This window comes from Tauraco erythrolophus, chromosome 9, assembly GCF_009769465.1.
Source record: "Tauraco erythrolophus isolate bTauEry1 chromosome 9, bTauEry1.pri, whole genome shotgun sequence".
NCBI classification, from domain to species: domain Eukaryota; kingdom Metazoa; phylum Chordata; class Aves; order Musophagiformes; family Musophagidae; genus Tauraco; species Tauraco erythrolophus.
In genome coordinates this window covers 35349021-35362107 of record NC_141473.1, presented here as the reverse complement: position 1 = coordinate 35362107, position 13087 = coordinate 35349021, and the positions used below count along the sequence as shown (strand labels likewise).

At 40.4% G+C, this 13087-nt stretch overlaps 1 protein-coding gene across 1 annotated transcript in view; it reads right to left on the bottom strand.

The window, feature by feature from the left end:
• The window catches only part of REEP3 (receptor accessory protein 3), a 43778-nt gene that overhangs the window by 4779 nt on the left and 25912 nt on the right, over positions 1 to 13087 (bottom strand). Inside the window, exons 4-7 of the mRNA XM_086616700.1 lie at positions 12956 to 13076; positions 11522 to 11635; positions 2833 to 2980; positions 226 to 377 (exon numbers count right to left, since the gene is read on the bottom strand). Of these exons, the coding sequence (XP_086472826.1) occupies positions 226 to 377; positions 2833 to 2980; positions 11522 to 11635; positions 12956 to 13076 (535 nt within the window). The remainder of the gene's footprint in view (positions 1 to 225; positions 378 to 2832; positions 2981 to 11521; positions 11636 to 12955; positions 13077 to 13087) is intronic.

Sequence of the window (13087 nt, the reverse complement as noted above, 5' to 3'; positions counted from 1 at the left end):
CCTCCCCTAGTTAATTGCATTCATGTATTTCCCTTAAACACCCCAAACTACAAAACCTGCAGGCTTAGGTATTGTTATCACATACTTCCTTCTCCATTTAGCATTCTACAGCCCAGTCATTGTTGATAACCCCCTTAAGACTAAAAAAATAAATTTCTGCTTTATTAAAAATGCCCAGGTACACTGTTAAAAACCAACTCAACACTTCACTAAGATTATACTTGCCTCTTTACGGCCTTTAATAGTTTTCACAGATCTCATGCTCTGAGTTCTTCGAAGGCCTCTCTGGGCAAACACTTCATCCTCTGAATGGGTCCCCTCCATCTCCTCATCTGTTTTATCATCTCCAGGATTTTTTTCCAGTGGAGCTTTGTAACCTTTAAAAAACGGTTTTATAAAAACGTTTAATAAGAAGTAGCTACAACTTATACATTTCTAAGCAAGCCATGAGTTTCATCTTTCACATAATTCCTGTATTCTTTTAAACGATATGGTCAGTCTGCCAGTTGTTTCAAAACAGTGAAACATCTAGTCTGCTAGGAGCTTGCTACTTACAATTCTGCCATTTTTAATTAACAAGCCACTTTGTTCCACAGGCACGCAATGCAGTGGTTCCTTGACCGTTAAAAATTAAACCATCAGTCTGCTACCATCTTCTGCTTCACACTGAACTGCCAAAAACTCAGTGGTCATCTTGAGAAGTACTTAAGGTTTTCGGCCACAGTCCACATGGAAGGGGAGTTAGACTGTAAAAGTCCCCTCCAACCCAAACCATGCTATGAGTCTGTGATTCGTAGGCTTTTCCTTCATACTCGCACACCTCCCTGCATGTTTAATACCAGCGCTCCTTTCAGATCGATATAGTGTCAGAGTACTACGAACGGTTGTTTACGTCCTGCAAAAATAGGACCACGGTTGTTACCGATGATTCTCACTAGAGGGCGCGAACTGCTTAAAAACACCTCCCGAACAGCTCCTTGGGGTCCGACAGCCCATCCCAGGTGTATCCTAAAGCCCCAAACACAGTCTGGTTCTTTCTGCCTGCCGAGCTTTGCTTTTAGAAAGCCATTCCGGAACCTACAGCACTCAGGGACACCTTTTAGACTCCAAACCCAACTTTATTTGTGATCAGTGTACGTTTCACCTTAAGCCAGTATTTTTTTTAGGCTTAATTAGATTCTTTTCCTTTGGTCATTTCATTTTTTTCCTGAAATTAGAATCACGCTCATCTACTCCACAGCTACTTACAGCAGACTTGCCTCTTCTACCATTCTAGAGGCAACAGGTCTCTGCCTCCAATATAGTTTCAATTCATCTTTTTCAGTGTCGGAGATTTTAATAGCCATCTGTTACTCGTACAGTTTCTGACTAGGATGTCTACAGTGACACTAACACTTCCTTACCTCTATTCATAACACCTCTTCTGATCCATCAAAATCACATTCGCCCTTTTCAAAGCTCAGTCACTCTATGATCAACGTCATTCTACAACTAGGTCTTTCCAACTAACTGGCACAGGACCTCCCAGCTCAGATCACAAAAAACAACATTCTGCTAAGTGCAACAAAACATTGCTACGTAGTGTTCCTAACTCTATCCGTGCTTGGCTCTTTTTTTAAATCTCCACCGCCGAAGAAAATTCAGAATCAACAGGTGTACATTAGATTTGGGTCCAGGAGTAGAAATAATTGAGTTCAGCTAGCTCTAAGAAAGCATTTGGACATGTGAGATTCAATCTCACAATCACTGGTTACTTGCACACTATAAATCATACGCGAGTAATTTTTTTTTAAATGGAATTTTGGGCATTGTCAAGCTATTTCAGATAGATAACTAACTCTCTCACTTTGGAACAGCCTCTGCACAGCAGCTGCAGTGACATCATCCCTAATGCAACTCTTGATGAAGTCATAAGCCTTCTCTCTGGCCAGTATCTTCACACTGACCTGCCCCTTCTGGGCTCAATTAGCAATTCAGCTTAGGGCTATTCAGGTGGCCGTTTACTCCTCAGAAACACTATGGGCTACTATGCAATTCCTGGAATTCCTTGCACTCCACAAGCACCACCCCTCCCCGAAATGGAGGGATGAGAAGAAGTGACAGGCTTAGGTCAATAGAAAAGAAATAGTTCAGAGCTATTTCTTCTGCGGGAAATACGAACTACTTCACATCGTAGCTTTATCGTTTAAGGAGATGCAATTGACAGTCTTCCACTGAAACCCTCCTTCAAGCATCACAGGCTCAAGAGCAAAGTGATTATGATGATAATAAAAATATATGTAATATAATAATAAAATAATACTAGTACTAAAATACCTTTGCAAAAACATATTGGTCAGCATGCACCATTTTTTGAGTGTTGATGTGCATCAGTCCAGTATGACAACTTAATGCCTTTATTATTCCTGTCACCACAAGCAATTTTACATTTCGAACTATCATTACAGACCTCCTGAATTCATTTCCATTAGTTTTCTCTTCCTATTTATTGAGCTTCCATAAATTTTCATGTTTAATTTCTTGTACAAGTCACAGAAACACCACTTAATCACGTATTTTTTTTACTTCCAATTAAGCTTTACTTTGGAAGGAATTCTCATTGCTAATTGGCAAAGATAAGAGTAATGAGTACAGTATGATACACTGCTAGTGGCTGCGAAAAGAAAGTAATTCAGGGATTGTCATAATCTATCTTGTTCAAGTCAACCCTGGTCAAGTGCACTGGAATTCCTCGAGGCTTTTTCCATTTCTAAATGAGATAAATGTATTTCTGCTTTTCCACTTTTGTCTTTGGTGACTTGTTCTTTTAGTCAGAAGAAAATAGATACCTACCTGAAGATTCACTTGCAGAAGCTCTAGTTTTCTTTTTTGCTTCTGGTAATGTCTGATAGGGTCTCTGTCCTACTGGCTCATCTCCTTGTATAGTAGTCAAATCATGCATACTGAAACTTCTCAGTTTCTCAGTTATCGCACCTTGGCTCTGAAATACAGCAAAAGTGTCTTTGAAAACAAAGCAGAGGTTTAACCTTACTGTTCAAGTTGGGTTAAGATATTTAAGCCCATGCTTTATTGTTGCACTACAAAATTCATTGAACATAAGCATGCAGTAAATTTACATTTGCTTTAAGTACTGCTTTTACCCAAGCTTAACTGTATATTGCTCCCAGACAAAAAAGTTACAGGTAAGCTAGCAATTTCATTACAAATATCTCATTTTACTCCTTTAATCTAAGCAAATGAAGGCTTTTTGGGTGAGGGGAAGTGTTTAAAAGGAGAAAAAAAAACAAACCCACATCAGAAATGCTCAGTTAACTTCAAACATGGTATTTCTCTAGCAGTGCTAGGTAGCGTGACAGTGGCTTTAACACTTGGGTTTTAAAAAATGTGGTTGAAGATAAATAAAGATTTCCGCTGTTTTATATTTTGCCCTCTACAAATTTGAATATGTATAAGAAAAGAAAAAAGTGTTAAAAATACACCCTGTAACATTAACTCCAGTAACAGAGAAACTGACAGAACCACAAAAGCTCGAAATCATAAACCAAAGAGGTCCTGCCTGAACTACCGGCTAGCAGGTGCTCTTACTAGCATAGCTTTACTCACATAATACCAATAGAAAATCTAATGCTATACATAAGGATAGTTGATCACATTTGAACATTGGTAATCCTTCTCTGATTGTCTTTACATCCTTTCTACATGGGACATATAGAAGGTTCCCCTTTGGAAAGGGAGGTTGTCAAGCAGATCGTTCATCTTACACCAGATGATGTTATTATTAAAGCACTGAAGCTTAATTTATTGTATAAGCAACTAAAAGGACAAGCACATTACTCAATGTCATGTTAAAGTAATATTTAAGTCTTCCTTCTCTGGCATAAGAGGCAAAAAATAACTGTTTCAGAGGAAGGTTGACAAGTCTGTGCACAAATCCCACCTCAAGCAAGGGTACAAGATTTTGTTTCATTCTTACAAATGAAGCTTCTAAATAAAAATTCCTCTTTTGAGCATTACGTTAGCTAGCAGTAGCAGAAATCTGGGTACAATTCCACACACCTTTCTCTGCAACAGCATATGGCAGTTCTTGCACCACAGCCTTTTGTTCCCACTCTCATAGCAACAACTGGTTGCAGATGGTAGACCAGCACACTGAATTACTCCATGTTAAAAATAGCCACGTAAAGTAAAGAGACAGTGGAGCAATAGTCCTTGAGCTTGCATGGCCACCAAAGCTGGCAGGGAGTAGCTGAAACCTAATACTCATTTTCTAATGACTAGTCATTAGTACAGCGTATAAAACTGAGGCAGTGTGCTACACAGCCAAGGAGAAACTATTTTAATTCTTACATCACTAGTTGTACATCGCCACTAAACATTAACAACAAATAAAAGGTTTCTGATGAGAGAAGTAGTAGCCTTTACTTTTCTAGTTCTTCCTACTTAGGATGACTGACAGTTCTGAAAAACAAAACTACAGCTTGCCTTTGAGTAAAAAGGCACTACTGACACTGTACGGTCTGTGTAGAAACTATTGTAGACATTCTGAAGTTAATTTTATCCCCTAAAATGGCTTATTTAAGGCAGGTCTGTCCTGCCGTAAGGCAGGAATCCTGCCCTTCCACTACTCCAGTTCTTGCTTTGAAAAGCACTCGCACAGTAAACCACAACAGGAACAAGCTATGCCTGAGAACTGTTAGCTGTCAGGACACTAGAGAAGAGAACTGGTGAGGCAGGACTGCTTCTTCTCACAACAAGTAACAACTTACAGTATCTGCTACAACACGTAAGACTGAGATGAACAGTCCACTGCTTAAAGAGATGCAACAGGACTCAGGTTTCAATCACTGAACGCTGATGAAGGCGTAAAATGGATCCAGTTGCTTCATGGCAGAATCCATATAAACTCAGCACAACTCCACTCACTACGTGTGGACAGAATCTACTATGAAATAGTGACAGAAGCTGGATTTGGCCAGAAACAAAAGTAAAGACAGACATGCTTGCATAGGAGTTGCACAGCAAGTTCATTCATCATCTGATGTCCTACAAAAAGATATTTGGAAATTGTACAAGATAATGTAATTAAGATTATAATAACTAACATGCTAAGAAGAATTCACATTACAAGCTAGCATCTCCTATTCCACTACAGATATAGAGGACTAGATCGAAGCTGGGAAGATTCAGCCTTATTTTTCAGTGTAGCTTTTGGATACAGAATTTTGTTTTTCAAAAAGAAAAAGAGTCAAACTATGCTCCATAACATAACATTGTGCCCTTAACCAAACTGCACGCTCGATAAGGCTAGAGCTCCTGTGGAGCACTGTCTCATTCAGCAAGACCATAACGGATTCATACAATGGGCCCTTCATTCCGTAAGTATTTGCCAAGATGGAAAGTTTCACTCAAGTTACACACAGGAAATACTAAGACATCTAAAAGGATACATAAACAAATAAGAGATGCAGCACACATGCCTGCAAGCCACAGTAGAAATGGGGGCTGCACAACCACTGCTGTACTGCACAGTCATGGTCATACACTATACTAATCCAATGCAGCTACTCCCAATAGTCCCCCCAGTCTCCTCCTGCCTGAATGCAGTTTCCATCCCACCCCTAGAAAGATCCAGTCTAGCCAAATCAAGGTTGATTTCTACTTCACACCACTACCCAGACTAATTGGAGGACAAATTTCAAGGTGTTCTGTGTGGGTGTGGGGTTTTTTAACTATTAAAAAAAAACCAAACACAAACAACCACTCATCACTGTGACTCCATCATATAAGACTTAAGATTTAGGAAGAGTCTTCCACCTCCCATGCCCAAAAGAAACAGGTAATTGCTTTCTGTCAAAACAAAGCATTCCATGAGGATCTAGATTACTATCAGTAATCAAAGTCTGGCTGAAAAATATTTAAAACCCTTCTTCTGCAGGAAATGAATGAGTAATGTTCACATTTAGAATATCAATGCATTAAGAGCTTTGATGTCTTCTTCAAAAACCCAGAGAGTTACTAGCCACAGCTCGAAAGCAAGTTGTTTGCCCACAAAACAGAAAGCAGTGCAATCCAATTGCAGGTGGAGCTGAAGAGGCATCTCCAACTTCCACACTCACAGCATGGTTAGGGCAGCAGCCATCACCTCTCCCCAGCCATACGCACAGCCCCAAGATGCTGCTCACGAGAAGCCAGCTGAGCAGTTGCCACATCTGCACTGGTGCTCCATGATTTCAACAGTTCCTACCAGCACGTAAAAAATACAGGGGGCTTCATCCAGCCCAGAGGCTGCCAACTAAATTACACCACAAAAGACTGATACACACACATGTACGATTACAAAGCAGGCAAAAAAGCACAGAACTTCAGTGCTCAAATTTCTACGTACAGGAAAGCTGGGGAGACCTGAACTGTGAGGTTTGTGGTTTTTTTAAACAAAATACAACTCTTTAAGAATGAGTTTGCATTTTTATTCAATAGTATTTCCTAAAACATAGTAAACACTTTCCAGAGACCACATTCATTACCAGTGACCTATCTGAAACACTAATTGAAGTTGTAACAGGTTTCTAAATCCAGTTTTTGATAAATACAGCCTACTTAAGGGACTCCTTTTGAGACGACTCAGACTCCATCTAGTAAGCTCTTAGCATGCTGTCTCATCAGCTGACCCTCATATACAAAATGTCATTCTTAATTTTTTTATTGAGCATGTGTTTTTATAGTTTATATTCTTAACCCAGGGAAGTTGCTGTAAACAGACACCACACAGTACATCTGCCTCGGGGACTTTTTTTGCTTGTTTAAATTGGATTTGCACACACCTCAGTGGTCAAGATGACTGAATAAAGCAGCTTGCCTTCACTGGACAAGTTCTCAATGGACTCTGAGTTCACAGAGCTGTTTGCAGCTTTGTGGCCACAGAGCTATCATAAGCAGCACCCAGATTCCCAGCTGTCCTTTCCCTGATCGGATCCGGGCTGACAGGGAATGACTTCTGTTCCCTCTCAGCCTGGAGAGGGACCGCTGTCCCATGAATGACCTCTGCAGCATGCCAGGCAGTCCCAGCAGGGAGAAGGGATGAAAGCAATATTGCTGGTGAGCTGAGCAGCTCATAGCCATACTGGCTGCGTGCCACAGCTGGCTGCAAGATACCTCCTTCCTCTGCGTGCCCGGAGTGGGAAGAAGGGGGAGTCTGAGCAAGGCCATCTGAATAATATTCAATCAGTAAAGAGGTAGCAGATTGAGGATGACTAAGAGACATGCAGAAACACAGCTCCCAAAACACTATATTGGTGTTATTATTACCACCAAATAACACCTTACAAATGAACAATATTTGTGTGACCGCATAAAGGACAGTGCATTTCACAGCTTAATTAGCAGCCGTCCCACACACTGTGATACAGAAATCAGTTTTTGCAAGTACCTTGAAAGTCAGAATTTATGTGTTGGCAAAATTTGGAACATACAGGTAACTGTCATCGCAGAGGATCTGGAAAGCAGATGCATCAAAAAACAAAATACATCAGCGGAACTTGATGTTGCGGATATAACTTCCACAAATCCATATACTATTGAGTTGAAAGAGCTCCAACAATTTTCCTATCATTTAAGGCATCTTGTTACCGGTTCCTTTACAACCCAAAGAAAATTTTTCTTAGTAAACTATAAAGGTCCACCTAGAACATATTTTGTCTCCAAGTCTCCTGAAACCAGGATTTTACAAAGATTTGATTTCCTAAATTAACATGATAGTAACACAATTTATTTTGCTAATGTATGCTATTCAGCAGGTTTTAGAAACACTAAATTTGATATGAACAGTGACTAACTAGTACCAGCTAAAAATACCAGTATAGCAATGTAAGCTATAAGCTCCTGTCAATTACATTTCAACCTAACTACAGTGGAGCAGGTTTAAATCTATGTCAAATTCCAGTAGACTGACCTGGCTGGCTGCTCCAGCCTCCCCTACACAGCCAACGAGCATTTTAATACTAATCCTCTATTCCTTTGACAGCCTTTGGAGAAAACAGCTTTCCCACACTTGATCTTGAAAAAATTCCAGAGAGTTTCCAAGCAGTTTTACCACCCTTGTAAAATCAGCACAAGCAGACATCGTAGCGTCTTTTGCTTGGACACTTTAGTGAGCAGAAGCTTTCTTTGGACGTTCTCTTGTGTTTAACCTCCCACTTTCTCTACTCCTAATTTGAGATCCGATAAGCATGCCTGCTCCTTCAAAAAAATACAAGTGATGAAAGTGTGTCTCCTTCCCATCAAAGCTGATGCCACTAATAGGATTCCATTCCTGAAATCTTATAGCATGCTCCACCAGCTCATGCTGAAGGGATAATCTTTTCACCTGCTGGAGGCAGCAGTCAACTCTTGAAAAACAGGGAACAAAATCAAGAACACATGCATTGTCTCCATTTGCTTGCATAGAGCAGTCATGCTCAGCTTTTTGGAATGACAAACTGAAGAGAGGTTTAACATGCCAAAATAAAGATTTTCAGAGAGTCTCTTCTTTCATACTGTTTAAAAATCATGTCTATTTTAGGTCTTTGGTATTGCGGTAGTTTTGCCCAAGCATCTCATCTGCACTGAACTAATTCTGTACAAATATTCATAAGCACATTTAACAAGTTTTAACAAATAGAGCAGGCAGCTTGCCAGTCACAGCTGAAGAGCAACGAAATCTAAACACAGACATTTAGGAAAAAGTTATCTGTTATTTCAGAAGAAAGTAGGAGGAGATATTTGTGTTATTTATTTTACAATATTGCTGTAACACCAGAAGGATTAACAAGGAAATATCCAACCTTAGCCAGCCACCCATAAGGAAAACACACAGAGCACAAGTATCATTATAGGTCCACATGGTAATAAATTATGATTTGCTGTTTGGCAAATAATTTGCATTTTAGCACAGTTCTTAAACTTTTTCCCAGTAGAGTACTTTGAGGTTTTGTTTGTTGGGTTTGTTTGGGTTTTTTAAATAACCTATTTTCACTCCAGATACTTTCATTCCTTTAGAGGTGTACTTTATCTCATTCTCAATTATTTTATGCCTCAAGGCAATACTAAGAATATGAATAACAAAAAAGAACCAGTGATCGAATTCAATTACATTCTCAGTACTTTAGGCTCTTTATGTCCATACTTGTATGGGGTTTGTGTGGTGGGGTTTCAGTACAGGGGAGGGGCTACAGGGGTGGCTCCTGGGAGAAGCTTCCTCTGCTTCAAGTCAGACCTGCCTCTGGCCAAGGCTGAGTCCATCAGTGATGGTGGGAGCACCTCTGGGATAACACATTTCAGACAGTAGGCCACCAGGGTGCATTGGGCTGGTCAGGCTTCACACAGCTGCAGCAGAGAAGGATGCGAGAGAATCATAGAATCATAGAATCGTTAGGGCCGGAAGGGACCTTCAAAGGTCATCTAGTCCAACCCCCCTGCAAGGAACAGGGATATCTCCAACTAGATCAGGTTGCTCAGGGCCTCATCCAACCGGGCCTTGAACGTCTCCAGGGATGGAGCATCCACCACCTCTCTGGGCAACCTGTTCCAGTGTTCTACAACTCTCATGGTAAAAAATTTTTTCCTAATATCCAACCTGAGAAGCAACTCCGCAGACACAAAAGTCAGTGAAGATGGAAGGGGAGGAGGTGTGCCAGAGCTGAGATTCTCCTGCAGTCCGTGGTGAAACGGAAGGCTGCCCCCCTGCAGCCCATGGAGGTTAATGGTGGAGCAGGGATCCACTCGCAGCCTGTGGAGGACCCCAAGCCAGAGCAGGTGGCTCCCAAACAAGGCTGTGACTGTGTGGGAAGCCCATGTTGGAGCAATCTCTTTCTGAAGGACTGTACCCCGCAGGAGGAACCTGTGCTGGAGCAGCTTGCGAAGAGCTGCAGTCTGTGGGATGGTCTCATGTTGGACAAGTTCATGGAAGAACGTTTCCGGTGGGAGGGACCCCACGGTGGAGCAGGGGAAGACAGTGAGGTGTCCTCCCCTGAGGAGGAAGGAGCAGCAGAAACAACATGGGACAAACTGACTGCAACCCCTTTTCCCCTGCATCACTGGGGGGAAGTAGTAAAGAAATTGGGAGCCCGGGAAGAAGAGAGGAGTGGGGGAAAGGTGATTTTTAAGATTTGATTTTATTGCTCATTATCCTACTCTTCCTTGTTCGGTAACAAGTTAAATTGATTTTTTCCCAAGTGGAGTCTGTTTTGCCCATGACTGGTGAGTGATCTCTCCCTGTCCTTGCCTCAACCCACAAGTCTTTCCTTGTATCTTCGTCCTCCCCATCCCATCAGGTGGGGAGGAGTGAGTGAGCAACCACATGGTGTTTAGTTGCCAGCTGGGTGTAAACCACAATATGTAAAAACAAGAAGTCTTTTGGTTTGGTTTTTTTTTTGGTTGGTCAGTTTTGGTTTTTCTACACTATCACCCACATAGATATTTAAAAGGAGAGAAAATGAACAAACAAGATATGTATGACTATTTTTCCAAACCTTTTTGAGATAGCATTTGAAAACATAGTTTTTACAAATGTCTTTGATTTATAAAGCAAGAAGTTCACATACAAGCACAGAAATTTAAGTTAAATGCTAGATGTAGCTACGTAACTTTGACAGCCAGGAATCTCTACATCACTTTCTGTTATCTACTAACAGTGTTCAGGTTTTCAGTCCTGATACTATGAATACAGCAGTTTCATTTATTCCCAGGAAAAAATTAAACCTGATCACCTTAAAACTTCCATTTAACTAGGACATACAGATCTCTTTCTACACTTTTTTGTGCTTTGGTTTAAATTACCGTTAGGTAGGATACACATTGCCTCAAGTTATACTCCTTTTGGTGGGCCACAAGTTGCTTACAATCTTAGTTACAAGCTTGCATTTTGTCTTCCTAGACTTAGAACCCTCTGAAATTCAACTGAAGGTCATGAGTTTTATAGGATCATAATTTGGGAACAACCACAGGTTAATTCATGATTTAATGGAAATTATACAACAATGCAAGAGTATGCTAAACAGCAGTATGCAAGCTTATGCTTAGTATATTAATTTAATAATTCAATTAGCAAGTTGCAAACAAGTTAATCGTGTCAAGGTAACTTTTATCTGTGGTAGTAATCTTTCATGCCTTACTTCATACATGGAGTTACCTCAAGTTGATTGGAGAAAAACAGCAGAAAAGCCAGAAATCCTTTTAATAGTTTGTTTACCAACAAGAAAGCACAACAAAGAAAAGAAACAACAGTCATCTTTACCAAAAGCTTGCATAGAAAACTGCATGGTATCTTTTGAATTACAGTAAACTGACTGCCATTATCCAAGAAATAACAACAAGCCATCTTAAACAAATGTAGTATGAGGACTAGAGGGCTGCAACCCTTAAACTGTGTTCCAGGTTTTCAATACACTTGCAGAAGTAATCTTTTTGTTTAGGAATGGCAAATCCTCAGTACAATTACACTGTTTAATATCAAAGACAAAAGCAATTAATGCAAGCAGAAAGTTACCTTTACAGCTGCTGTCACCGCAGCAGTTGCTGCCAAATTCAATCCCTGCCTTCCAAAATTCACCATGGTCTCATAGCCTCTTTCTTTGGCTTGTACGATGTACTCATCAATCTCCTAAAAGGAAAACATACTTGAATTTTAGAGAGTTGTGCAAAAGATTCACATTACCATTACCCCACGGTATTATTTTTCCATCGATAAAGGAAGACAGACAAAACGTTTAAGAAAATTTCTAATGGGACAATTACTCTTGCCTTTGTGTACTGATGTTTCATTCATTTACACTCTCTCATTTAAAAAGGATTATGTCTAGTCAAAGAATATAAAAATAGATCACTTTTGTCCAGCACAGAAACACTGCAGGTATATAGCAAGTTCCCTACAGAAGAGAGTAAGCTTAACTTGGCAGACAAAAGTTGTTTGAGAAATAATATGCTTAAGATGAAATTGGAGAGCACCTTAGAAAGGTAGAGGCAGCTCTCAAAGTACTTGTCAAGCCAGAGCTTTGACATCATTAAGTACCAAGGACAACACAGTCATGACATTTATCCCAAGCTGTGGTAAACGCCTGGAGCTAGAGATAAAGGCTTCAAGGTAGTTCACAACTGCTAGCAGACTTGGAGTGGGGGGGGAGAAATCTCTTTAGCTGATGAAGTTGCAAACCGTTTATAGTTCAGCCTTCAGAAGGTCAAGATGACCTTAACTGTTCATATCCCTGGCAATCATGTCAGCTATCTGTTTTGCTTAATAAAGGCCAAGCCCAGCACTGACCTTTATAAATGGTGTTTTCTCTACTGTAAGGTTTTTCAGTGGTAGTCTTCACACCTTTGCTAATCGCCCTTTCCACACATCCAAACAGAACACTGAAAAAGAGCTAAGCAGATCCGTATCCCTGTCATACTTTGGCTAAAGCTAAATATCTTTTAGCTATTTTCTGTTTGGGTGTTTCTGTTGCAGACTGGTCTTCCCTTAGACCTCAGTACAAAGTCTCTCCTCTTACCCTGTCAGTTTGCACACCAGAAAAGTCAATGTAATTCGTCCTGAGAGGTTGTATTACTAGGTTATGCTAGAAAAAACGGTAACATGAAGAGCTGTTGCTAAAATTGCATTCATGCTTCTGCACAGAGCGTACTGCACATGTTCTTCCAGTAGAAAGTCAAACAGCATCACTTCCACTCAACTGGGCTCCCCAAAGTACACTAAGTAGACCAGAGAACACCAAGTTATCTCACATCAATAGCAAGTAGTACTTTGTCTGCTCATGCAAGTTAAACAGAAGCATGTATATGGACGGTCATATGCACTTGCCTCTGCGAGCCTAAGCACAAACTAGTACCACACTGACCTGCTTTTATCACATATCTAGCAACAGTTAGTAATTCAGCATACGTTTTTCCATATTAGGCATTAAAAATATGAGAAGTTATTTCTTACCCTTTCTTTAGAAGAAAGTAGTGGGTGGAGAAATTTTCTGTAGATTAAACTTGCCCCTCTAGTATATGGGGAAAGGAGCCAAATAACAAAAGCTATCTTCAGTTCATAGTACAGTGGAAACCTACAGACAAG